Source organism: Nannospalax galili, unplaced genomic scaffold (genome assembly GCF_000622305.1).
Source record: "Nannospalax galili isolate Female #2095 unplaced genomic scaffold, S.galili_v1.0 scaffold23, whole genome shotgun sequence".
Classification (NCBI taxonomy): domain Eukaryota; kingdom Metazoa; phylum Chordata; class Mammalia; order Rodentia; family Spalacidae; genus Nannospalax; species Nannospalax galili.
Window position 1 is genome coordinate 1,206,879 of NW_008350771.1, and position 27,047 is coordinate 1,233,925.

Below are 27,047 nucleotides of genomic sequence, written 5' to 3' on the forward strand. Positions count from 1 at the left end.
TTTTTAAGAGCTAAAATTCTCTAAAAGAGAGAAGCTTTTTAAACCTTAGAGGATAAATAAAATAAAATTCCACTGTGATCAAGGTTCTCAAACAACCAAATCCACCGGAATTTCACTTTAAGACCTGCATCCTTGGGCAATACTAAGTTAATCATGGACTGAACACTTATATCCTTAAATGTTGGATGCTACCTCTTTTGTACTTAAGATAGCTTGGTAAGCTTCCTATGGAATTAGCACCATGCCTGGTATCTAATAAACACAAATACCTGAATAAATGATTTAGCAGTGGTTGTACTTTCTCTATGAAGAACCAGAAACAAAGCATTATGAATACTGTCACATCTTGCTTTAGAGGTCTTGGTTATCCAGACCTGGGGTACAAAGCAAACCCACCTATGACCTTTCTCCGCCAAGCTTTTTGTTTTTTGGAGATAGGGTCCTGTATAGCCCAGCTGGCCTCAAACTTGCAATCATCCCACTTCAACCTCCTAGGTGTCCGGATTACAGGCACGCACCATGATGCAGGGCTTTCAAGACTTTCCAAAATGAGTTGCTATCTCACCTCTTAGAACTCCTTACACTCACTCCAAAATCTCTCCCAGAAAATAGCAGATTTAAATAATACTAAATGGTACTAGAAGTGATGCTTAACAGGATCTCACGTTTATTGAGAAGTGATTAATGGTAAAAAGAAAGGCAATGCCCTTTCCTCATTGGCTGAACAAGAAACTGAAGAAACATTCACTACACGTTTTACAATATTTTTCTCTTCCAAAATGCATTTCTGAAAATGAGTTTTTACCACTGTTCTTAGTTTCGAAATCAAATTAATCCTGACTTAATCAGTATAATGTACAAGAACAGAACATTTCTCAGGACTCCTAGCACTTTACTTTGAGTAACAAAGGGTCAGAGAAAATGAACCACCCTTATAGACACAACCTTGGCTAACACTGTTAAACTCTCCTAGACAAAAATTCTTCGTAAAAATGTTCTTCCAGTTCGGAAGGGAAAAAATCAAATTCCCACTTTTCTGGGTGGATACCCAAAACCTTTGCAACTCAAGTGTTCTCCAAGTGCAAATGTCAAAATGGGAGGAGGAAAGGGTTTAAAAATTAGAGAAAACTGTATGCACTTACGGACTTTCAATCCGAAAAATATAGTAAAAAGACAAAAAAACAAAGCATTATGCTCTGAATCACAACCAAAGCCAAAATAAAAGGGACGTTTGTCACCTAACCTACCTAGAGGGAATTTTTGTTTAGTTTTTTTCTCTTTTTCTCTTTTTTTCCCCATTTTCCAGTTAAGTCCTATGTCTTTTGTGAAATTCCAATACTTAAACTGCAAGTCTGCAATCGTCTCTCAAGTCAATGAAATTAAGAAAAAAGTCCTAATTCTCTTGAAGGTCATTGTGTCCTCTTAGGATACGCAGATGCAACCGTTGCTGCAGCCTGTGCAGAACTGCTTTATTTCCCACGACCTTGACGTTCCTAAGGAGGCAAGGAAAGTTGAAATAGTTAGCTCAAATTTACGTATAACATGTTTGAGCATTAAAACTTCATACAACAAAAATTTATTTATGCTAGACAGAATTATTTACACACACACACACACACACAAATGACTTTTACTTCTTGATTTTCAAAAAACATTTTATTTGCTCGGCGTGGTGGCACACACCTTTGGTCCCAAGCACTCGGGAGGCAGAGGCAGGCAGGTCTCTTTGAGTTCAAGGCCAGCCTGGTCTACATAGTGAGTTCCAGGCCAGCAGGGGCTACAGGAGACCCTGTCTCAAAAAGACCAAAAGAAAAAAAAAAGAAGGTAACTATGTTTAAACATACACATCCCACTCTCCTATCATCCAATTCTATTCCAATTAGTAGCCTAACTCCTGTAGACATTTCACTAAAAGGGGAAAAAGCCTGAAAATTATTCAATGCCCGAATAAATCTGACAAGTAATTTCTCAAGTGAGAACAAAGGACAAGACAAATTCAGGTATTTTTAGTGTAACTAAAAGTAAAAATTGAAGCCAGGCATGGTGGCACATGCCTTTAGTCCCAGCACTTGACAGGCAGATCTTTGTGAGTTTGATGCCAGCCTGGTCTACATACTGAGTTCCAGGACAGAATATAAGGAGACCCTGTCTCAAAAAAGAAAAAGAAAAATAAAATTTTGAAATACTATTTCTAAGCCAAATGCCATCTGCCAAGCCTGACTATTCATAAAATCATTACTTGGTTCTCCACTAACAAAGAACTACATTTGAGCTACAACTAATTTCACCATAATTCTGTATTAATACACAGTGGCACAAGCCTATAATCCCAGAAATTGGCAAGTAGAGACAGGAGGATCAGGAGTTCAAGGTCGTTCTCAGCTACACAGTGAATTAGAAGGCAGCCTAGTCTACAGAAGACCCTGTCTCAAAGCAACAACAACAACAACAACAAAAAAAAAAACCGCTTTAAAAAAAAAAATCACAGTATAGGCAACTTCAGGATGGCTAATGGCTACCAAATCTTCTAGTCTAAAAATATCAAGTGAGGAGGGGCTGGAAAGATGGCTGAGCAGTTAAGAGCACTGACTGCTTGCAGAGGACCCATGTTAGCAATCATCTTCTTCTGACCTCCATGGGTATGCATGATAGGGGTGCCCCTGCCAACATGCAGACAGTACACACATACACATAAAAATAAAATAGTAAGTGGGAGGCTGAAGAAATGGCTCAATGGTTAAAAGCACTTGCTGTTCAGCCAGGCATGGTGGCACACGCCTTTAATCCCAGCACTTGGGAAGCAGAGGCAGACAGATCTCTGTTGAGTTTGAGGCCAGCCTAGTCTACACAGTGAGTTCCAGGTCAGCTGACCCTGTCTCAAAACAAAACAAAAACAAAAAAGGCACATGATGTTCCTTCCAGAGGACCAGAGTTCAGTTCCCAGCATCCACACTGGGCAGCTCACAACTGCAGTAACTCTCGTTCCAGGAGACCTGATGCCCCTTTCTGCACCTGATGCACCTGCATTTATGTGCACAAATATACACATAATTAAAATTAAAAAAAAAATTTTGGGGGTCTTTTTGAGACAGGGTCTCCCTGCAGCCCAGCTGGCCTGGAACTCAGAAAACAGCCAACCTCAGCCTCCCTGAGTGCTGGGATCAAAGGCATGAGCCACCACACCCAGCTAAAAATAAATCTTTTTTAAAGCCATTGAAAAGGTGGGGCTGGAGAGGTGGTTCAGTGGTTAACAGCACTTGCTGCACCTACCTTCGTACTTCACAACTGCCTGTAACCACAGCTTCAAGTGATCCCACACCCTCTTCTGGCCTCCTGGGGGGGGGGTATATACTGTGATGCTCTTCCCAGGTCTACCCTGCCCCTCTCCTCACCCCTTTGCTGGATCACTGACCCTATAAATGAAGTAAAACTTTGGAAATAGGGGCTGGAGAGATGGCTCAGCGGTTAAGAACACTGGCTGTTCTTACAGAAGACCCAGGTTCAAATCCCAGCACCCACATGGCAAGGGGTTAACTGTCTGTAACTCCACTTCCAGGGGATCTGAAGCCCTGTTTCGCCTTGCATGACATGGTTGTTTACATACATGCAAGCAATACACACTCATACACATAAAATAAAAAAAATAGCATTAGGCATGGTGGTGCACGCCTTTAGTCCCAGCATTCGGGAGGCAGAAGCAGGCGGAGCCTCTGTGAGTTTGAGGCCAGCCTGGTCTACAGAGTGAGTTCCAAGCAGCTGGAGCTACTCAAAAAGAGTAGCTCAAAAAGACCAAAAATTAGTAATAATAATAAACTATTAAAAAACAAAACAAAACAAAAAACACTTTGGAAATAAACGACTTTAAACTGCCCAAGAACTTACCTGGGTTCTAATTGTAGTTCTGCCAATATAGTGATGTAACCTTGTAGTTTGTATCTAGAGTGGTAGGCTATACCTTTCCCATTCAGTCTTTAACATGTCAGTACACATTATCTAGAACCACTTACTTTCTTATTCCTTAATCACAACCCTCACAGCTTTCATCAAATGGACAAAGATTCTGTAGTGAAGACCTTGACTCTTGTTTAAGATTAGAGCTTAAACAAGTTTGAATTAATTGTGTTTATAAAAACCACAAAGGAGAAAATGGCTACAGATATCAATAGATAACAGAATATCACTAGCTATTTTAAGTAATAAATATGAAGGTTCGGTATAGCCCAACAACAAAAGAACTTGGGGGAGGGGGGAATGACCCAGTACTATTTTCTAGCTAGAGGTCTTGAGGAAGTTACTCCTTCCTGAATCTGTTTCCTAACTATAAAAGATAACCACACCAAGTAGTCCAGCCTTGGCAGACAAAAGAAAAACAAGGAAGAACCCAACAGAGGGATGCTTTTGGAAGCCCTTGACAAGAAACTCCAAGGGACTCTCATATGAACGTCTGAAAATTGCCCTGTTCTGTTCTGACTTTTTTCTAGTTCCCTGTCTGGAACTTGTAATGCTAATTACTCTTGCCTTTACTTCTCCTTCACATCTTCTATTCATGATTCACGGACTTTCTTCTCCCCTTAGAGACAAGAGTTATGCAATTTGGGAGTCTTTTAGATATACACACTGAAGGGGCACTCCAATTGCCTCACCCTGTATCCCTGTTCAGCATGGAAGAAGCCAGAGCGGTCTGCGTCCCTATTCCCTATTGGCAATTTGGGTAACCCCTTCAGAGGATGGCGTGGTAAGAACAGGAGGTAGGAATTAGCTGTGCAGTTAGGGTAAAAAGACCCCAAAGAAATGTAGCCAGTTTCTGGGCTAAAAGTCAAAATGTCCTTAGGTCTATTAGCAACACACTCTGTTCCAAAGGCCAAAAATGTCAAAAGTAGTTGGGAGCTAGTATCTAATTCTTAAAAGATTTTAGGGTTACCTCTTCAGAGGGGGGAATGTTGGAGGGAGGGAGGGGGCATGGATTTGCTCAAAACACCTTATAAGCATGTATGAAATTCTCAATGAAGTTTTCGTAAAAGTTAAAAAAAAATAACCATAATTATTTTATAGAAACACTGCAGAAGGGCTGCCTACCATGGTAGCACATGCCTGTAATCTCAACACTTAAAAGGATTAGGCAAGAGGACCCTGAGTTTCAGGCCTGTCTGATCTACACAGGAGGGATTGTGGCAAAGAAAGGCTATTGCAGATATCCTGCAAACGGCTGGGAACAAAATATTAAGGAGGAAAAAAGATAAATACTATATTCAATACAGCACAGTATAAAATATAGTATAATATACAACAGTGTTTATACTGTATACAGCAAACAGTACTATATATACTAGGTAAAGGAGAAAAAAAACGCTAAAACAAGTGGTTTTGTCAGAACAGATTACATGTAACATTTCCTTTTTTTTTTTTTTTTTTTTTTTTTTTTTTTTTTTTTTTGTCTTTTTGAGACAGGGTCTTCCTGTAGCCCCAGCTGGCCTGGAACTCACTTTGTAGACCAGGGTGGCCTCAAACTCACAGAGATCTGCCTGTCTCTGCCTCCCGAGTGCTGGGATTACAGGTAGGTGCTGGGATTACAGGTGGGTGCTGAGATTACAGGTGGGTGCTGAGATTACAGGTGGGTGCTGGGATCACAGGCCTGCGCCACCACGCCCAGCCATTTTCAATTTTTAATCACTGGCTCTATTTTACAATGACAGGTACAAAATCTGCATTAATATAACTTCACAAACTCTTAAGATTTTTTTGTGTATATACAGACTAATTTCTTTAGATTTATTATATTTTGTGTATTGTGTATGTATAAGTCTACATGTACCTAGCACAGGAATGGCAGTCAAAGGATAACCTGTGGAGTTGGTTCTCTCCTTCCACTACGTGGATCCCAGGGATTGAACTCAGGTCATCAGGCTTGGCAACAGGCACCCTTACCCCCTGAGACATCTTACAGGCCCTCATTTAAAAATTTCTAGGGCTGTAGCATAGTAGTAGAGCCCTTTGTTACAGGTCCAAGATCCCAGGTTAGAAAACAGAAATATAGGGGCTGGAGAGATGGCTCAGTGGATAAGAACACTGATTGCTCTTGCAGAGGACCTGGGTTCAATTCCCAGCACCAACATGGTAACTACAAACCGTCCTTAACTCTAGTTCCAGGGGAATCTGAAGCCCTCTTCTGACCTGTGCAGCACTGCACAACACGGGTACACTCACATAAAAGTGTAAAAGTAAAAAATGTTTGCATACAACCCACACAATCCTCCTATACACCTTTTCTTTTTTTTTTGAGATAGGGTCTCCCCAGCTGCCTACATAGACCAAGCTGATCTTGATCTCACAGAGGTCCACGTGCCTCTAGAGTGCTAGGACTAAAGGCATGCGCTACCATGCTTGGCTCTTAAAATATTTTTTAAGGGGGCTGGAAAGATGGCTCAGCAGTTAAAAGCATGCTACTCTTGCAGAGAACCCAGGTTCAGTTCCCAGCATCCATACATTATGGCCCCAACCATTCTTAATTCTAGGTTTGGGGGATTGGAAGCCATTTTCTGACCTCCAGAGCAATGCATGCACAGGTACACTTACATGCAGGCATGTGTGTGCAGCATGTGGAGGTCCAAGGACAATTTTGTGGTTCTTGGGATTCAACTCAGGTCACCCAGATTGTCAGGCCTGATTTGTGAGCACTTTGCCCACTTGAGCCATCTTGCTGGCCCAATATCAGCATTTTAATAAACACTGCTCTATGGCATTTCATGTGTTATCATGCCCTAATTATTCCTTGATACCAGTTCAACTCGGGATTGTTTATTCAGTAGCATTAGGGCAGTATTTGAGCTACCTCTGTTGGAACTAGAATTTTGTCCAGAAGGTGGCAGCAGCATGCAAATTTAAACTGTTAATTTCTTTGGTGAAACAATTATCTAAACTGCCACACACTCAGCACCTTTCCTGCTTGGCTCATTTGCATAGTTACAGGGTTCAATGGTGAACATAGACTAGAAAGATCACCTCTGCTTGCCTTAATTCAGGAAAGAGATTTTTCTTCTCAACATGAAACTCTTCAAGAGCTACAACAAGGCTAGTGAGATGGCTCAGCAGATAAAGGCCCTTGCTGCCATGCCACAGGACCTCAATTCAATCCCTGGAAGGGCGACTCTTGGAAACTGTCCTCCTCTGACTTTACCAGCTGTAGTTTTGGCACCCATACACATGCTCAAACACATAAACTAAATAAAACTGTAAAGGGCTACAGGACATCACACTATTCCTTAAACTAAGGCATTCAATGCACTGCTATAGCCTTCCCCTCTTCTCTCTGGGAAAGAAACCTAGACACCTCACCCATCCCCTCAACTAAACAATCTAGCACACATACAAGAAATACTTGCAGAATCTGCACTCACATTCCTCCCAGTTTTTTCCTCCTTTATCTCAAGAGTGCTGTGTCACCCAGGCTGGACTCAAACTACATAGAGATAACTTTGAATTCTGATTCTCCTAACTCAACCTTCCCAGTGCTGAGATTACAGACAGATATGGGCCACTACACCCAATTTATGCAGTGCTAGGACTGCACTCTACCAACTGAGTTACATTCCTAGGCAGTAGAAAGAGAACTGACTCTAAGGAGTTGCCCTCTAACCACCACATAACATGCTATTGCTTATACCTGCCACACAACTATTCAGAGTAGTTATTCTAAGTGATTCTAACATTGCTAACAAGCCTATCTCAAAAATGTTTGTTTAAAAAAATAGCAGTTAACTCTGAATCAATGCTTAGCCATATCAAAAATGGAATGTAGACTGGGAGAGATAGCTCAGTGGGTAAAGTGCTTGCTGCCCAAGCATGGGGACTGGAGTTCAATCCCCATATAAAAAAAGGCCTGGCATGGTGGCAGGCACTTGTGACCCCACTACTGGAGAAGTGGAAACAAGTGGATCTTTAATGGATTATTGACCTCCTGTCCAAAACTAACCTGCTTGGCAAGCGGCCGGCCACTCCATATGCATAATTACTCGTACTAAAACACACAAAAACAGAATATGTATTTGTTATTTTACACATCTTTGTTGTTTTTTGTTGTTTTTGTTTTTTTTTTTTAATAGTCTCACTCTGGCCGGGTGTGGTGGCGCAGGCCTTTAATCCCAGCACTCTGAGGCAGCCTGGTCTCCATTAACGAAACCAGGCCAGCTGTGGCTACAGGGAGACCTTGTCTCAAAAAAGACCAAAAAAAAAAAAAAAAACCACAACAAAAAAAACCAGCCTCACTCTATAGCCCAGACTGACCTCAAACTTGTAGTAATCTTCCTGTCTCAGCCTGCTCAAATACTGGGATTACTAGGCATAGGAGAGTCACTATACCCAGTTAGTTGTTTAAAAATATTTATTAGCTGGGCATGGTGGTGCACGCCTTTAGTCCCAGTACTTGGGAGGCAGAGGCAGGTGGATCTCTGTGAGTTCAAGGCCAGCCGGGTCTACATAGTGAGTTCCAGGACAGCTGGAGCTACAGGGAGACCCTGTCTCAAAAAGATTAAAAAAAAAAAAAAAATTATTTTACTTAATGTGCATGCTTACACACCTGCCATGATGCATGTATGGGAATTAGAGGACAACCTGCAGAAGTCACTTCTCTCCTTCTACCAAATGGGTCTCAGGCTACCAGACTAATTTGACTCAAGATGCCTTTGTTGATTGAATAAAGTACAGATATCAAAACTTTCTTTTGGGGGCTGGAGAAATGTTCAGTGGTTAAAAGAGCATACTACTCTTCCAAAGGACTGGAGTTTGGTTCCCAGCACCCACAACAAGCAATTCACAATCACTTATAAATCCAGCTCCAGGGCATCTGACACCCTGTTCTGGTCTCCCCAGGCACTACACTCATGGTCATGTGCATGTACATGTGCACATACACACACATCCCTAATTAAATATAAAATCTCTTTGCTGATCTCAATCTCTTCACTGCTGGGATTATACAAGTGAGCCACCATGCCCTACCAGTTTCTTTTCTTTTGGGAGCAGACTAAGGATTGAACCCAGGGCTTTGTACGTGGTGGCACACACCTTTAGTCCCATCACTCGGGAGGCAGAGACAGGCAGATCTCTGTGAGTTCAAGGCCAGCCTGGTCTACATAGTGAGTTCCAGGTTAGCTGCAGCTATCTGTTCTTTTTTGTGCTTTAGTGTCTTATCTGTAAAAGAGAGATAACTGTACCTATTCCATAAGGATATGAGACCAAATTAAAACTTGCAAGCAATCTACCAATAAGTTAAATCCCCAAACTTTTAAAAAAAAATTTTATTTATATTCATGTTATATGTACCTGCTTGTCTGTATGCACATAACATGGAGGCCAGAAGAGGATGTCAGATCCCCTGGAGCTGGAACTAAGCCTCCTGATGTGGGTGCAGAGAAACAAACCCAGGTCCCCTGCAAGAATGTAAGTGCTCTTAACCACTGAGCCAGCCCTCCCCCGCCCATTAAAAAAAAACTTTTTTTGAAATACGCAATGAACTTGTCATCTTCCCACCTCCTGCTTCAGCCTGCCCAGCAGCTAGGTGCTACCAGGCCTGCTGATTACCAATACTTTAAAAAAAATAGGTCTCTATTTTTTAAATTATGTACATGTATACGTATCTGTGAACATGTGCATGTGAGGGTGAGAGTGTCAAATCCCCAAGAGCTTGAGTTATAGGTGGTTGTGAGCTGCTCAACATGGGTGCTCCGAACTGAACTTGGGTCCTCAGCAAGAACTGTACCTGCCCTTAAACACTCTCTCCAGCTCCAATATTTTTTTTTTTTCTCTTTTTGAAGCAGGGTCTCCCTGTAGCCCCAGTTGTCCTAGAATTCACTATGTAGACCAGGTTGGCCTTGAACTCACAGAGATCCGCCTGCCTCTGCCTCCCAAGTGCTGGAACTACAGGCGTGCTCCACCAGGCCCGGCTTCCAATACATTTTTAACATAAGGGCTTATGGAGGACAGGTTGACCTCTAACTTGCTATGTAGTTGAGTATGAGCTAAAGCTTCTGAACTTTCAGTCTCTACTTCCAAATGTTGAGATTACAGGCAATGCATTAATTTCCCCAAATTTACCATTCTTCTCCAAAAAGTCAAAAAATTCTGCATTTCTCTATTATAGCTCTTATCTCATACTTTATCCATTTTGTTGGCCTAACACACTGCTCCTAAGGCATGAATGGTATCTTGTTTTTCTGTCATATCCCATTCATTTAAAATTAAGCTAACCCCTGCCCTGGGGAGACAGGAGCAGGTAGACATCTGTGTTCTTCAAGTTCTTCAAGGCCAGCTTGGTCTACATAGAAGTTCCAAGTCAGCACCGGGCGTGGTGGCGCATGCCTTTAATCCCAGCACTTGGGAGGCAGAGGCAGGCAGATCTTTGTGAGTTCGAAGCCAGCCTGGTCTACATAGTGAGTTCCAGGACAGCTGGGGCTACAAGGAGACCCTGTCTCAAAGACAAAAAAAGAAGTTCCAGGTCAACCAGGGGTACACAATGAGACCCTGTCTTTAAAAAAAAAAAAAAAAAAAATTACAGGGCCATCAAGATGGCTCAGTGGGTAAAAGCTCTTGTCATGCAAGCCTCATAAAGCCATATTTATTCCCCAGAAAACCTATAGAACCTATAGTGGAAGGAGAAAACCAGCTCCTTTAAGTTGTTCTATACCTCCACAAGCACTCCCGTCCATTCTTGACTGGTTCTCTGTTGCCCCCACCACCACCACCACCCACACAAAAACAATGAAACCCTTTTTTTTAAAAAAAAAACCAATCCAGGTGTGGTGGCGCATACCTTTAATCCCAGCACTCGGGAGGCAGAGGCAGGTGGATCTCTGTGAGTTCAAGGCCAGCCTGTTCTACATAGTGAGTCCAGGACGGCTGGAGCTATAGGGAGACCCTGTCTCAAAAACACGAAGAAAAAAAAAAAAAACAAAAAAAAAAACCCCAGAAGATACACTGTTTGGAGCATTCATTGGTTGCTCTTGCAGAAGACTAGGTTGAGTCACTCACAGAGCCACTTACAACCACCATTAACTTCAGCTCCAGGGCACTGGAGGCACTGCATAAACATAGTACATATACAGACAAAAAGGCAAAACACTGAAACACATAAAAGAAAATTAAGACGTTTAAAAAAGGAGATTGGAGCTGGGTGTGGTGGCCTTTAATCCCAGCACTCTGGAGGCAGAGGCAGACGGGTCTCTGTGAGTGCAAGGCCAGTCTGGTCTATATAGTGAGTTCCAGGACAGCTGGGGCTACAGGGAGACCCTGTCTCAAAAAGACCCCCAAAAAAGGAGATTCAAAGGAAAGGACACAGTTCAAAGAGATCCAGAGTCAGTGTTATCTATTCTTTCACAAGAAGAGGTATTTCAGTTGCAAAACAAGAAAGGCAAGGAAGGAGAAAATTTCTGGGGGTTGGAGAGATGGCACAGTGGTTAAAAGCACTGACTGCTATTGCAGAGGATCGGGGTTTGATTCCCAGCACCCACATGGCAGCTAGCCACCATCCTTAACTCCAATTCCAGGGGAATCGGATTCTCTCTTCTGACCTAAGTGGGCACTGCATGACACAGGTGCACTAACACACATGCAGGCAAATACACTGGTACACATAAAATGAAAATAAATAAAAAAGAAATACAATTTCTTTTTTTTTCTTTTCCTTTTGGTCTTTTTGAGACAGGGTCTCCCTGTAGCCCCAGCTAGCCTAGAACTCACTACATATACCAGATTGGCCTGGAACTATTTAGACCAGGCTGGCCTTGAACTCACAGAGATCTGCCTACCTCTGTACTACCATGCCCAGCAAGAAACAGAATTTCTACAACCCTTCTGTCAGGAAGACAAGTTTATCTGTAAGAGAGCAGGACATATAGCCTTAGGATTTATTTATTTATTTATTTATTTTTTTAGAAAAAGTACTGGTTTGCCATCCTAAATAAGACAGTACATACCCCCCTCCTTCAACATTTTCAATTACTAAGTCTAGATTAAAAAACAAATACATGACTAGGGGTGTCCCTCACTGGTAAAGCACTGTCAAAAATAAACACACACACACACAAAACATTTGTCCAGGGGCTAGAGAGATGGCTCAGCGGTTAAGAGCACTAACTGCTGTTACAGAGGACCCGGATTCGATTCCCAGCATCCACATGGCAGCTATGAACCATCCTTAACTCCAGGTTCCAGGGGAATCTGAAGTCCTCTTCTGACCTCCGTGGCATTGCATGGCACAGGTGTACTCTCACATACATGCAGGCAATACATTCATACACATAAAATAAAAATAATTAAAAAAAAAAATAATAATTTAGAACTTGGGTATTGAAGCTCACACCTCTAATCCTAGCATTTGTGTGGATAAGGAGGGACTGCTTGAGTTTGAGGCCAGCTGCGGATACACAGTGAGTTCCAGGCCAGCTTGGGTTACAGTGTCCGACTATCTCAAAAAAAGTCCAAAATAAAGCAATCAATTAATCATTAACTATGGTAGATAAAAAAATCACTGAGAGATATCACAGTGCCTATTGTGGTATACAAATAAGTAAACAATACTCAGTACTACTGAAGATGTTATGAACCCAACCAGTGAGATGGCTCAGTGGGTTAAAGTGCTTGCCACCAAGTCCAAGAACCTGAAGTTTCATCCACCTGGTGGAGAGAACCAATTCCTCCACATTCCTCTGATCTCCACTTGGACATAGGGGGGCGGCACACACCCGCACACCTACCCATACACGATAATAAATTTAAAAATAAAGATGTTACAAAATGGCACGGTTGGCCTACAATTCCAGCACTCAAGAGGTAGGGGCATTGACAATCAGTTCAATGCCTGTAGCTGGGCTACAGGAGACAGTCTTAAAAGAACACCCAAAGATCCAAAGATGTCACTAAAATTGCTGGAAATAGCAAACCAGAAAGATGCAATGCTTGAAGGTTTCAAGACACTGTATTAGATCACGTGACAGAATGATTTAGTAATAATACTTGCCAATAATTGCTCTCTCTCCTTCAGAGTGTTCTGTCAAGATACATGCCCAATCACGGAACTTTAAATCAGCTGTGACATCATCTTCAGGGTAAGGAGTGCTATCACTCCTTGTCACCAAGATTTTTCTGCCATCTTGTATGTAAATACCAAGGCACACATACAACACCCCACCTAAAGTACTGCTTTGGTGAGGTATCAATCCCATTCTCATGAAACTTTCTTGGAGCCTAATAAACACTTTAATAACAGATTACAGTCAGTTACACAAGGATAAATGCAAAAGAGAAGGCAATACTGACTGAAAGGGTAGCTGGGATAGCAGAGAACAGAGATCTTCATGAAACCCAAGAATCTCTTCTCACAGAAAATAAACTAAAAGTTATCTGACACAAATGTATTCAAAGCTTTTATTTATTTTAGTATAATTATTATTATTGGAGACAGGGCCTCCCTATAGCTCCACCTGGCCTGGTTCCCCCTGCTATGCAAACCAGGCTGGCCTGGATGGAGAGCTACCTGCCTCTGCCTCCCAAATGCTGAGATTAAAGGCATGTACTATCACACCCAGCAACCTTTGATTTTGGACAAGATTTCCCTAGTCCCAACCCGCCTGAACTCACTATGTAGACCAGGATAGCCTGGGTCCCACAGTGATCCACCTGTCTCTGCCTCCTGAAAGCTAGAAACCGTTTTATTTTTTAAGGAGATGATGCTGGAAATAAAACCCAAGGTCTGATACTATTCTAAGCACTTATACACTAAGCTTCATCCCCAACCCTAACCATTATTTAACAACTTTCATTATTACATCCATTCTAGGAAAACTTACTAAAAGGCTGGTCAACTATAAGGCATGAATATTACACCCAATTGAATATTATACCCAATTATATAAAGTTCAATTATCCAGGCTGGGGCTGTGGTGCAGCTTGGTAGAATGGCTTTACTTAGCATGCACAAAACCCTGGGTTCAATCCCCAGCACTTTATATAAACATAAAATAGGGTGGTAGCCTATATTCCCAACACTTGAAAGGTAGAGACAAAAGGGTCAGAAGTTCAGGGTTAGCAAGGCCTCCAAGCTAGCTCACTCAGTGGGTAAAAGCACTTACCACAAAAGCCTAGTGATTTAAATTCAATCCCCAGAACCACATAAAGGTGGAATCAATGTACTATGTATGTGTCTGTGTGCCCCCGCCGCACAAGGGTCAGGCATGTGCCACACATGTACATATATTCTCTCTCAACTTTAAAAAAAAATTTAGTTTCAGAAATTCATCATCATCCTCAGCTATACATTGAGTTCAAGGCCTAGCTACATGATGACATCTCTCAAAATAAAGTTTAATTAGCACTTACTGAACCACTCTAGTGAGTTTAAGGCAAATAGGAAATACAATCTTGATTAAGTCAAGCCAGGGGTGCTGGCCTACAGAGGGGGCAGAGGGATAGCCCAGCCTGAGGCAGCAGGTACATCTCTGTAAGATGGAGGCCAGTCTGGACTATAAAGCAATCTATAGGGAGACCTATCTCAGAAAGACCAAAGATAAAAATAATAAATAAGCCGGGAGTGGCGGCACACTCCTTTAGTGCCAGCACTCGGGAGGCAGAGGCAGGCAGATCTCTGTGAGTTCAAGGCCAGCCTGGTCTACATAGAGTAGGCCCAGAGGCTTATTAGCTCAGTGTTCAAATACTTCCCTAGCATGCTCAAGTCCCATCCAGACCACTGCTAAATAAATAAATAAAATCCAAGTCAAGGGCTGGGGATACATCTCATTGGCAGATTTCCTGATTAGCATTCAAGCAGCCCTAGGTTCAATAATCAACAGGAAACACACACAAATTAACAGTACCCAAATTTGCTACTTCATTTTTAATACTTTTTGTTACTATTTCTGTGTTTTTGTTGTTTTGAGATAACATCTCACTCTGTATAGCCCAAGCTGGCCTGGAATTCACTACTAATGTAAGCTGGCCTCGTCCTTGCAGCAATCCTCCAGCCTCAGCCTCCTGAGATTACAGGTGAGTCAAAACACCTGGCTGCCTTTCTGTGTTTAGTCACAAGATGCAACACAGAATTTTTGCAAGATGAAGGAAAGCAAATGCCTAATATGAGATAGAAAGTATGTAAGCTTCAGCAGGGAGTGGTGGCACTCACCTTTAATTCCAGTACTTGGGAGGCAGAGGCAAGCAATTTCAGTGAGTTCCAGACCAGCCTGGTCTACATAGTGAGTCCCAGGACACCTGGGGCTACAGGGAGACCCTGTCTCAGAAAGCTTTTTCCTGTGAACCACCTTTCTAATAATTTGGCATTCCAGTTCCAATGCTTTAAACATGACTGGCAAGTTTGTCTCCACTTCTAATTCACAGGTTGTAAGACAAGACGGTAACTACCCATTTAGGTTCAACAGCTATGCAATGCAGAATCTACCCCAGAGCCCTGCTCCCACTGCTCAAAGAATGAAGTTTTTATAGAAATATAATGAATGCCTCAGATCCTAAACCATGTACAAGATCCTTATGAATTCATGACAAATTTTAAAAATATGTATTTGGGGCTGGAGAGATGGCTCAGAGTTAAGAGCACTGACTGCTCTTGCAGAGGACCCAGGTTCGATTCCCAGCACCCATATGGCAGCTAAGAATTGTCCTTAACTCCAGTTCCAGGGGAATCTGAAGCCCTCTTCTGACCTCCGCAGCAGTGCATGACATGGGTGCACTCACATACATACAGACAATATACTTGTACACATAAAATAAAAATAAAATATTTTTTAAAAAGTATTTCCATAAGCTTGGTAGGTTACATCTAAGCTTAATCACCTCAAGATTCTCTAATAACAGAGACTACTCAATAAAAATGTTCTTCTTGTCCATAATCTCTTCATCTACTTCTTATATATTATGTCCGTTTTTGTTTTTTTTTTTTAATGCCCTAAATCCTCTGTAACATATGGATGATCTGCCTTAACCAGTTTCTTTTTGAGACAGGTTCTACCTATATAACCCAAGCTCCCACCTAGGCCTCTTGAGTACTGGACTATAGACACATGGCTACCAAAGCAGGCTCTGTTTTTAGTTAACAACTCTCTGTAACTCCAGTTCCAGGAGATTCATCACCTTCTTCTGGCCTCTATGGGCACTGCATGCACATGGTACACCTAACATACATGCAGGCAAAACACTCATGCATATAAAAACACAAATTTAAAACAGAGGCTGAAGAGATGGCTCGATGGTTAAGAATCATTTGCTATTTTACAGAGGACCCAGGTTCAGTTCCCACCCATACATGTGGAGCAGACACATACATGCAAGCAAAAGCAATCATGCACATACAACAAAAATAAGCAAATCTTTAAAAAAAAATAAACACTATGGTCCTAAAGTTTACATATAGTCAATATCCCCAGAGCAAGCAAGCATTACTATTTCAAATAAATTAACCTCTAGTTTGGATTCATTCTCCATCACTCTGCCCAAGATTTCGACTTGTTACAGAAGACTCAAGAAAAAGTTACCCTTAATAATAAAATGTTCAAAGAAAGACATAGCTTTTTCTGATCATCTGTTTTCCAAGTTTTATGTAATAAACAGCAACTTGTCTATGCCTGGGAATGTGGCTCAATGGCAGAGGGCTTGCCTAGAATGCAAAGGTTCTGGGTTGAATTCCCAGCACTGAAAAGAAAATTAAAATGAACACCACAGAGAAGTTCTGACACTCAACAACGTCAGCTATCAAAGAAAAACAAGACTTCAGGAGCTGGTGACACATCAATTCTTAAACATAAGAGAAAACTGCCAAAGCCAAAGTCTAATTCCAACAGAACTTTTTCTGTGATATTATAGCCTCCATCTTTTCCTGTTTTTCCATCTTGCCATCACTTTTGCATCTTCCACACATTCATCTTTCTGTATCATTTAAATTCAAATTGTATTGTTTCTGCTTTTCTTTAAGTCCATTATTTCTGCTCTCCACTAAGGCTCTCACATTCTTTCACACTGGGTTCAAAAGACCAATTATACTTCCCTAAAGCCTTAAACTGCTAAATGACAACGTTATTTACAGAGCTTGTATTACTTTTCCTATGGTCACCAAGTCCCTCCTCTTTCCCCAAGGTCTTAATGATAAGCCGGTTACCTTTTTAACACTTTCTTCTTCCTCTTGGCGTTTCTCATAGTGTGAGAAGTCATCAAAAATGGAAGTGGTATGCTTGTAGCTGGCTATGATTTTCAACACCTGCTTAGCCTTTTCCAGAGGCACTTCCTGAGTGTCCCTAGAGTTGGTCACTGGTTTGTTCTCGTTGTTCTCTAGACGAATGTGTCGCAGTTGGCTATTGGGAACGTCCTTCACAAAAATCCATCTGACATCAAAACGACCCTTCCATTTGTCCTGGGACCACACGCCTGCACATGTGTTGTAGTCCACAGCAGATTTCATTTCTGCAACGCCACAGAAGTGTCCACTGCCGTTGACACTGAAAAGTAAGTAAACGGGGCCTTTCCCGTTCATGGAACGATAAGCAGCATCCAGTCTCTTGTTACCATGCTCTGTGCTGCACCAGATATTATACTTAATGGAACGGTGGATATCGTCCTCAGAGTAGCTCTTGATGATGAAAACCCGGCCATGTTTCAGATTCCAGTCAAAATCTTTAGGGTTATAGTTATTAATGGACCGCAGCTTCTCCAACACTGGGTGAGGTTCTGAAGGAGTAGATCCAGAACCTGCCTGAGACTGTCCTACTCCATTACCATCCACCCCATTATGACCGAACCCACTGCCACGGTTCCGAGGTGCCACCCAGCGAGCTGGTTGAGCTGCCTGTTGCTGGACTGAGAGCTGGGCAGTCTGTGGTGGAGGTGGAGGCAATGGCTGTGTCTGTTGCCCTACTGATGTCTGAGCTACTGGTGGGCTATTATTGGCCTGCTGTCCTACAGGCTGAGGAGACCCCTGGGTTGGCTGACCTATATTCTGAACCAAAACCTGTGAAGGGGCTTTTGTCACAGGACCCTTGTTATCCCAAGTTCCAATATCCATATTATGCTTTATTGGGGGTGGTGGAAGACTTGACCCTGCGATGCCATTCTTGGTCTTCAATTTAGGTTGCTGTTTTGCAGGCTTGCTAGCAATATCAGCCCAAGATGCTGGTTTTGGAGGAGCAATGGTAGCTGGAGGCAAACTGCTAGAAGCCACGATGTTACTAGTAATGGACCCACTACCAACAGCAGAGCCTACAACTTTTGGAACACTGCTTGCAACTTCTGTGCTACCCAGCTTCAGCGCTGCCATCCCTTGGTCTATGGTATTCATGCCAGGAGCTTTATTGAGGGTCTCATTGGCAAAAGCTGACTGTCCATCAATCATGGCTCCACCTAAGGAGCTAGGTGCATAAGCATAATTGCTACTATATCCAGAGCTCTGAGTAGACTGTCCCTGAGAACTGTTATTTCCCCATGCTGAGAAGTCAATCCCACTGGGGAAGAAATTAAAACCATGTTGACCAAGAAATGGAGTGCTACCTAGGGCTCCTGGTTGCCCAAACATTGCATCTGGAAGGAAGTGGGGCTCTCCGTTGCTCAGTTGTCCATAAGAAGTTAGATAGGGCATGGCTGTATCACCTCCAGTAGACCAAGCAGCTTCACCCAGGGAATAGGAAAAGCCAATGGAGGGACTGTAGTAACTGGGTAAGTAGGAGTCTGACATGGCAGTATATGCATTATTCTGTGGAAGAAAAAAAGGCAAATACATCAAAACACAACAAAAAGTACAGTAACAGGCCATTTCCTTCTCCCATTAATCACACAACTCAAGTACTTCAATATCAACATGACTAGGAGCAACACAGTCATACGATTTTTCCATAAACTCACTGGTGCTTCTGAACTACATGAAATTTTCAAGTATTAACTAAACTTTTCTGTTGGCGTTTACTTGCTAGATAGACCAGCTGGTCTCAAACTTGAGGCAAATTAACCGCTTCAGATTCTATGAGTGCTGAGATCACAAATGTGTCCCACCATACCTAGAGTTCTATGTAAACATTTAAAGTCAAACTGATACATACAGTAAATGTACTACAATTCAGAAGAGAGAAAGCTCAGCATTTCACCAGCAGAATGTTTTGCACTATTTTATATAAGTGTTTGAGACAATGCTGCTTTTCTTTTTTAAAAACAGGGTCTTACAGGGCTGGAGAAATGGCTCAGCAGTAAGAGCACTGACTGCGATTGCAGAGGACCCGGGTTGGAGTCCTAGCACCTACATGGCAGCCAACAACCATCCATGACTCCAGTTCCAGAGGAATCCAATGCCTCTTCTGATCTCTGCAGCACTGCACAACAAGGGTGCACTCACATACATGCAGGCAACACACTCATACACATATGTGAGGATCCTTTTTATTTAGACAAAGTCTCACTCTGTATCCCATGGGGGTCTGGAACTATGTACCCCAGGTTTGCCTGTAACTTCTATTCAGACCCAGCAAAGATGATGCTTTTATTAAAACTAATTCATTTTGGATTTAAGGAGTGGGAATTTTAGAAGGTCGGTGTTTGAGAATTTCCCACCAAAAGAGCCAGGCACCATGGGAACATATCTGTAACAACAGCATTCAAGGTCATCCTCAGATATATATCAAGTTTTGAGACTCATCAAAACCAGATAATGGCCAACAAGGAAAAAAAAAAAGCAGAGCCTTGAAATGGTTCAGTGGGTAAAGGCACTTGCCACCATGCTTGAGGAACTAGTTTGATACCCAGAATCCATGTGGTGGGGAGATCAGACTCCCACAATTGTCCTCTGACGTACACACACATACCATGACATGCACATACCCACATAAAAAATAAAAATTTAGGGCCAGTGAGAGATGGCTCAATGGATGAGTTTCAGCCAGACTGACGGAGAGCCAATTTCTGCAGTGTCTTCTATTTAAAAAATTTTAATTTTTTAAAGATAAAAAGCAGGAAGTGAAAATTTCAAGTTCTAGTCCAGATATCTGTATCATTCCTCCTTCAAAAACCAAAAATGTTCACTATATAGTCTACAGTATTAGCCCTGATAAACCATTGGAAACTACAATAGATAGCACTATTTAATTATGACCTGAAAGAAAAGTAGTTGCTTCTAGAAGGAAGGAAAGGAGGGAGGAAGGAAGGGGGAGAGGAAGGAAGGGGGAGAGGGAGGGAAAAAGGGAGAGAGGGAAAGAAAGGAGGAAGAAAAAATATATATACATGTAAAACTACTTGTTTTGTTTCACCTATACAATGACAGCTATTAGCTGAAATTCACACTACCTTTTGTGTAAGTAAAAACACATAATACTATATATATATATATATATATTTATATATAAACAATCTGTAACCTTAAAACAGACAACCAAAATAATCAGAAATATTAAATTATATACATTTAGTATTTATATCAGGATATAAACAAGCACTAAACATTCTTGATCTGTTTGTGCTGGGGCTACAAGGAGACCCTGTCTCAAAAAAACCCAAAAAAAAAATAAAAAAATCCTACAGCTGACAGAATAATCAAGGGAAAAGCAACAAGTATATAAAATTGGTCTTCATAAAGACACAGCTCAATTTTTCCTGATTCTAATAGTTCTAGCAATATAAGAACCCATTACTTACAAGTCCATTAGCTACCAACAGGTACCTTTTACCTAAGACTTGGAAGATCATAAGTACTTAGACCCTATTTGTATTACCAAGGTCAATAAATAGTATTCTTTAACCTCTAAAACACATTTACTGAATATTAAATTTTCCAACTAATGCAGTTTGAGAAGGCTGGGCATGGTACAACATGCCTTTAATCTCAGCGCTTAGGAGGCAGAGGCAGGTGGATCTTTGTGAGTTCGAGGCCAGCCTGGTCTACATAGTGAGTTCCAGGACAGCTGGGGCTACAGGGAGACCCTGTCTCAAAAAGACAAAAAATTTAAAAAATTAAAAAAAAAAGCTGAGCATGGCACATCCCTATTGATCCCAGCACTCAGGAGGCAGAGGCAGGCAAATGTCTGTGCGTTCAAGGCTAGCCTGGTTTACACAGTGAATCCAGGCCAAAAATACATAGTTTATTAAAAATGGCTGGTTTTGCCAATTTAAGTTTCCTTAAAAACAAGTCTTTCCACACATGCCCATCTCAAGTTTAAAAGTTCTCAAAGGTAATATTAAACTACTTTTAACAATGATGAATAAGAAACTCAGTTTAAACCCTAGCATGGTGCCTCACGCATTTAATCCCAGGACTCTGGAGGCCGAGGCAGGCAAATCTCTATCTGTGAGTTCAAGGCCAGCCTGGTCTACATAGCAAATTCCACACCAGCTTGAGCTACAGGGAGACCCTGTCTCAAAAATGGAAAAAAAAAAAAACACTCAGTTTAGGGGGATGGAAAGTCGGCTCAGCAGTAGAGGACTCAGTTTGAGTTCCAGTACCCACATGACAGTTAACACCTGCCCCTAACTCCAGTTCCAGGGGAATCGAACAACCTCTTCTGACCTTCGAGGGCACTGCACAACACTTACATACATGCAGGCAACACGCTCATACACATAATAAAGTATTTTTTTTTAAAAAGAAACTTAGTTTACAGTCAACAGATTAAGCTTGAAGCATTAGACCAACAAAGTGATTTTTAAAAATAAGTTTAAATTACATGAATTAGTCAGACATGGTGGCATATGACTTTTAATTCCAGCACTCTAGAGGCAGAGGCAAGTGGATCAAAGCTAGTCTGGTCTACATAGGAAGCTGGGGCTACAGGGAGACCCTGTCTCAAAAACAAACACAAAACAACAACAACAACATTACACAAATTAGCATGTTCGAGGCTGTGTTGGGCACCCTACGTACACAAATACAAAAGTTCACAGATTATTCTTGATAAACTACAAAAAAAAACAGATATTGAGGTTACCCCCTCCCCATTTTAAAAACAAAACAGTCATTTACACTTTGGCTTACCTGACAAGGAAAAACAAAATGCTCTTAACATTAGATTATGCCAGGACAGAGGTGAATGCCTACACACGAACTGGCAAGTTCTCACATGTCCCAGAGCTCAAAAATCTGAATTACACAATGTTTTACAAGAACTACCTAGAATTATGTTTCTAGATGCTCCCACTCTCCCTGTTATGATTATGCAAGCAAACTACTTCAATAGCAGGAACCTATTAATAGTTCATTCCTCTACTTCCTTCCCTACTTTTCTTGATTAGCTGGTTGCCTTCTGTGGAAACCTTTACCTGTAACTTTTGCCTACAGCTTGTGCCAAACAGTGCTTTAACCTTCTCTAGCTCCCCCTTCATAATTTCTTTAGTAAGAAGCCATAGTTATACAAAGTTGTTACTTATGGTTTTTAAGTAAATTCAACTCAAAATATCAAATACCCAACTTCGAACTGGTATCGATGAAGAGCTCATTAGAGACAAGAGGTAAGATAATTCTACAGCACTAAAGCTCAGGTGACTTTACATTAGAATTTCCTCATCCCATTCTTTAAGCCACTTTTCTAAAAGACCAGGTTTTCCGAGGTGGAAAGTCAAAGCATTTAACACTAGCCAGTATTCTTAAGTTATCCACAGCTATCTTCCTGGTAAATGAAAACAATTGCTCAAGCATTGTTCACAACAATGGTCTCAGAGCAAGCTGCTGACCACAGACTGCAAAGATTCTTTAACAGCCTATAACATCTGTTATAACTGTTTTATAGAAAATTAGTAGTATTAAGAAAGGGACCCCCCCACACACACACACACACAAATGACAGGGAAGAGGAAAGTCTAACAGTAAACTAAGTCCTCTAATCAGATAATATAAAATGGTCAACTACTCACGGGCCTTGCCTGTGGACTCAAGTAAGGTTCAAAATCGTCATCATTTAGTCCATCCTTTTGATGCACAGATCCATTTTGTACTAGAGAAAAAAAATATTCAAATTCGTAATGTACCGGTCCTACAAGCTCCTTCCCAGGTCAAATACATTCCCACCAGAAAAAAAATCCTTCCAACTGCAAAGTGCAACGAAGTTTGAACCTCAGAGGGTCTGAAAAAGGAGCTCCACGGCTGAAGGAAGGCTCTCATCAGAGAAAATGTCGCCCTCCACTCAGAGCAAGTGATCTTTTCAAAAAGGTCATTTTATGGGCTCCTCAGGATTTCAATTCCCTCCGGCTTCCCCTCCCCCGTCACATGTGAGTTACTTCCAGAAAGTGATCTACAAGGATGAAAAACAAAGGCTCCTAAGACGTCTAGGAAACTAAGGACCTGGGGCTCTGCAAAACCCATTCCACCCCCAGCCTCCCATGAATTACTCCATGAATTACTCCTTGTTAGCGCCAAAGCTGCTCGCCAGCTGCAAGAACACACCACAAGGGTCAAGCAGTCCGCGCGAGGCACCTGCGAACGACGCGGCTACGGAAAGGTCCTTTCCCCGGGGCGCTTCCCAGAGACCCCGCCCCCACCGCCCGGCGTCCCACTCCCGGCCCCGGCCGCCGGCGGAGCGCCGCTTACCTTTGTTTCCTTGACCTTTGGGTCTCTGCGGGCCGAGGAGACGTCGCCGAGCAGCAAGTCGTCCAGGAAGAAAACGGAAAAGGAAAGACAAATGAAAGCGGGGCCTGAGACGGGAAGAAAGGAGCGGGCCTCCGGGGACGCGTGGTTAGGGGGAGGCGGGGAAAGGCGCCAGGCCCGCCCGGCTCCCGGGAAGGAAACGCGGGGGACGCGCCGGCTAGGAGCCGAGGGAGCGGGGCGTCCAGGAAAGGAAACCCGGCCCGCCGGGGCGAGCGAGCACGGCGCGGCCGGCAGGCGGGCTGAGCCGCAGGCCCGAGGAGGAGCGGGGCGGGCGGGACGCACGGGGCGCGGCCGGCTCAAGAGGCCCGAAGCCCGGCCCGGCCTAACCAGAGAATGCGGGCCGGGGCCTAGTCGGGCTCCGTCTCGCCTCACACAATGGCCGAGACATGCGGGCTGGGCCTCTACCTGCTCCAAGAGGCTGCTGGCCGACATGGCTCTCGGATCCTCACGGGTGACGGCGGCGGCGGGCTTCTCTTCAGGGCGGCGGCGGCGGCGGCTGACTCCAGCGGCGGGAGCAGACGGCGCGGCGGCGGCTTTTGTCCCTGACACTCGGAGCCTTGGCGGACGCAGCGGAGACACAGCGCGCGGCTCGGGCTCCGGCTCTGACTCGGCGACGCTCTAGCCGCAGAGCTCAACGCCCGTCTCTATGCCTTGACGCGCGCGCCCGCCCCTCGCAGCCGGAATATGGGTGCCGGTCGGCAAAAGCGGGCGGTGCGCGCGCGGCGCGAGCGCTGACTCTCACATTGACTCACCCACGCGGAAGGGTCCGGCGCGAAGCACTCCGGGAAGGAAGAGCTGGGCCCCCGGCGCCCCCTGGTGGGCTGGAGGAGCGGAAGCGGCCTCCCCGCCCCCACGGCCGTGGCGTTGGGGGGCCTAGGATCGTGGGGCGGACAGGGTAGCGACTGGAGGTGGTAAACACCCAGAAAAAAGAGCTTTTTCTTAAGAAAACACACAAAAGCCCACGTCTTAATAAGACTGAGGCCTCTGCAGCCTGCGAGACCTTAACCCTGATTCATAGCTGCATTTGACACCCCCATCATTTGAGAGGGACCCAGAAGAGAGGTCACAGAGCCCACAGGGAAACTCCCATGGAGGTCCTTCCCAGGAGAGGCACACCCTCCCCTAGGAGTATTCATCTTCCTCGGGTAGGAGATTGCAAAGAGCACCCAGAAAGCAGTACACTAAAATTTTTAAAAATTTAAAATCCGCTGCCCATCGGCCCCCACAGAAGAGATTTTCACTCCTTGGCATATGGGGGAGGAAAATAGTCCCTTTACAAAGAAATCACTGACCCCAAAATAATCTGGTAAACTGTAGGCTTTAGTTTCCAAAAAAGACTCACACTTGTGTACACAATTTTGCATATGCTTCTAAGGAGTCCTGAGACCCTATAAAATCCCATGGGACCTCAAGGGAGCATGTCCTTGATCTGAGGGCAGAAGAAAATTAACATTATTCCAACACCCGCTGTGTCCTAGGCTTTGTCATTAAGTGCTTCAACACATTAAACAAGTTCAGAGTAGCTATAAGTAGCTATCAGTCTCTCCTGTTACAACTGGGAAAGCAAAGGTTAAGTATTCTGCCCAAGTTACAAAGCTATTAGACTGGTGCATCTATGAAGATAATCTTATCCTTCCACTCCCATGAGAAAAACCATGTATTCAGGAACCAAATTCCAAAGGAGATCCAAAAGGATACGCGAACACTTTAAGCAGAGAAAAACTCACTTCATGCAGGGATATTTAATAGAAGCTTTTGTTGCAAACAGTAAACGCTTAAGTAATGCACTATTAACTGTCAACCTAATACCATCTACTTTCTGGATCCAGGAGGCTCTGGTGGACTCACAAGACAGAGGTATCTTGGGTTTCACATCATAAATTTGCTCAAAGTGCAAAACTTTTTTTCTGCCTATAATCACATTTATGGCTGAATGGAATAAGGTCAGGCACCAACGGTGAAGGACATTTAGTGGCGAGTGTAAAATGCCAAATAGAGTAGATCCCACAAAGGAGAGTGAAAGAAGCCTAGTAATACTTTTTATTAAAGATAATTAGCCAGTTAACCTCATGGCCCAGATTTATATATACACTCTGTAAGCAGTGCCTACACTTACCCTTAGAGGCAGCATGGTATTGTTTAAAAAAAAAAAAAAAGAATCAACCTGGGGCATGGTGGTGTGCACTTTTAATCCCAGCCCTCCCTTGGGAGGCAGAGGCAGATGGATCCCTGTGAGATGGAGGTCAGCCTGTTCCACATAGTGATTTCCAGACTGGCTGGGACTAGGAAGACCCTGGTTTTTGTTTTTTTTTTTTTTTTTTTTTAAAAAAAAAAAAAAAGATGAGACCCAGAGTCATATCCTGGGAGCAAAGAGAATCTAAATGCTGGCTGCCCCATCCCATGGGCAAGATTAGGAAAATTATTACACCTGTCTCAGATTTCCTCCAAGAAAAAGGATACTACCTACCTAACAGGTTTGTCACAAAGATAAAGGTAAAAAAAAAAAAAGTTAGAAAATATGGGGTACACTGTAGGTTCCTTTCCTGTGATCTCATTAAGGGATATGAGGAAAAATTCTTTCCTTCCAACAATACCTTCATAGTGCAGAAAATGTTGATTAGCTCTTTGGGGAGTACCTTCTTTTCTCCAGGAGTTTGCTGTTGAAATGCTAAATATCCTTGGGGGAAGAGTAATCTCTAAACCTGGATTCATTTACCAGATTGGCTTTCACGGGCTTCTGAATAAACAGAACACACTAGACTATGTTTAGTCACTGGGAAGAAAAGGAAAGTCTGAAGTGGATATTATTTTAGGGCTTGAAGAAATGAGTTTAGGTGACAACATTTATTGAGAGCTAAGCAATGTACTAGGGAGAAAGGCTTAGGACAACTCACACTTGCCCCTGAAGTTTATAGACTAGTTAAGGAAATTGAGACTATGCAAATAGTTATTCAAAGTTATTCAATTATAGCTGTGCTAAGTGCAATGAGGAAGTACAAGCAAACAGCATGCGCAGAGGAGCCATGGAAGTTTTCACTGAAGAATGAACTTCAGCTAAGACTTGAAGGACCATGAATCATTGGCCAGGCAAGAAAGGAAGGAAGCAAGAGCACATGTGCAAAGACCTTAAAGAAGGAAGGAGCTTGGCACTGGCAGGGAACTAAAAGGAGGTGCTATGACTGACACATAATGAGAAAGAGGTGGGACCAGATGAGACTGCAGAATTGGGCAGGGTTTTGTTTTTTTTTTTTGCTAATGATCGGTCCGCAAAGGGTTAATAGGAGCACAGCTTGGTCCAGTTCACTGTAGGGATTTAGGGAAAAGGGAGATTAGGAGTTAGAAGATCATTACACTAAATCTAGGCAAAAAATAATAAATTCAGTGGTAGTGCAGACTGAGTAGTAGACAAAACAGAAATCCAGCCAGCCATGGTAGTCCACACCTGTAATAC

At 42.9% G+C, this 27,047-nt stretch overlaps 1 protein-coding gene across 1 annotated transcript; it reads right to left on the bottom strand.

Annotated features, from left to right (window-relative positions):
• Positions 1–644: 644 nt before the first annotated feature.
• Ythdf2 (YTH N6-methyladenosine RNA binding protein 2) lies at positions 645–24,393 on the bottom strand. The gene is made up of 5 exons (XM_008847940.3): positions 24,002–24,393; positions 23,540–23,564; positions 22,867–22,946; positions 17,150–18,733; positions 645–1,493 (listed from the first exon to the last, which is right to left on the bottom strand). Exons 1-5 carry the CDS (start codon positions 24,026–24,028, stop codon positions 1,470–1,472), a joined length of 1,740 nt encoding a protein of 579 aa, XP_008846162.1. The 5' UTR covers positions 24,029–24,393; the 3' UTR covers positions 645–1,469.
• Positions 24,394–27,047: the final 2,654 nt, after the last annotated feature.

What these genes read in the sequence shown, in the direction of transcription:
- Ythdf2 (XM_008847940.3), bottom strand. Translation starts at nt 24,028, where the DNA reads ATGTCGGCCAGCAGCCTCTTGGAGCAG. An exon ending in CCAGCAGCCTCTTGGAGCAG is followed by an intron (nt 23,565 to 24,001) that starts GTAGAGGCCCAG and finishes CTCGGCCCGCAG; the next exon opens with AGACCCAAAGGTCAAGGAAA. An exon ending in TGAGTCCACAGGCAAGGCCC is followed by an intron (nt 18,734 to 22,866) that starts GTGAGTAGTTGA and finishes TTTCTTCCACAG; the next exon opens with AATAATGCATATACTGCCAT.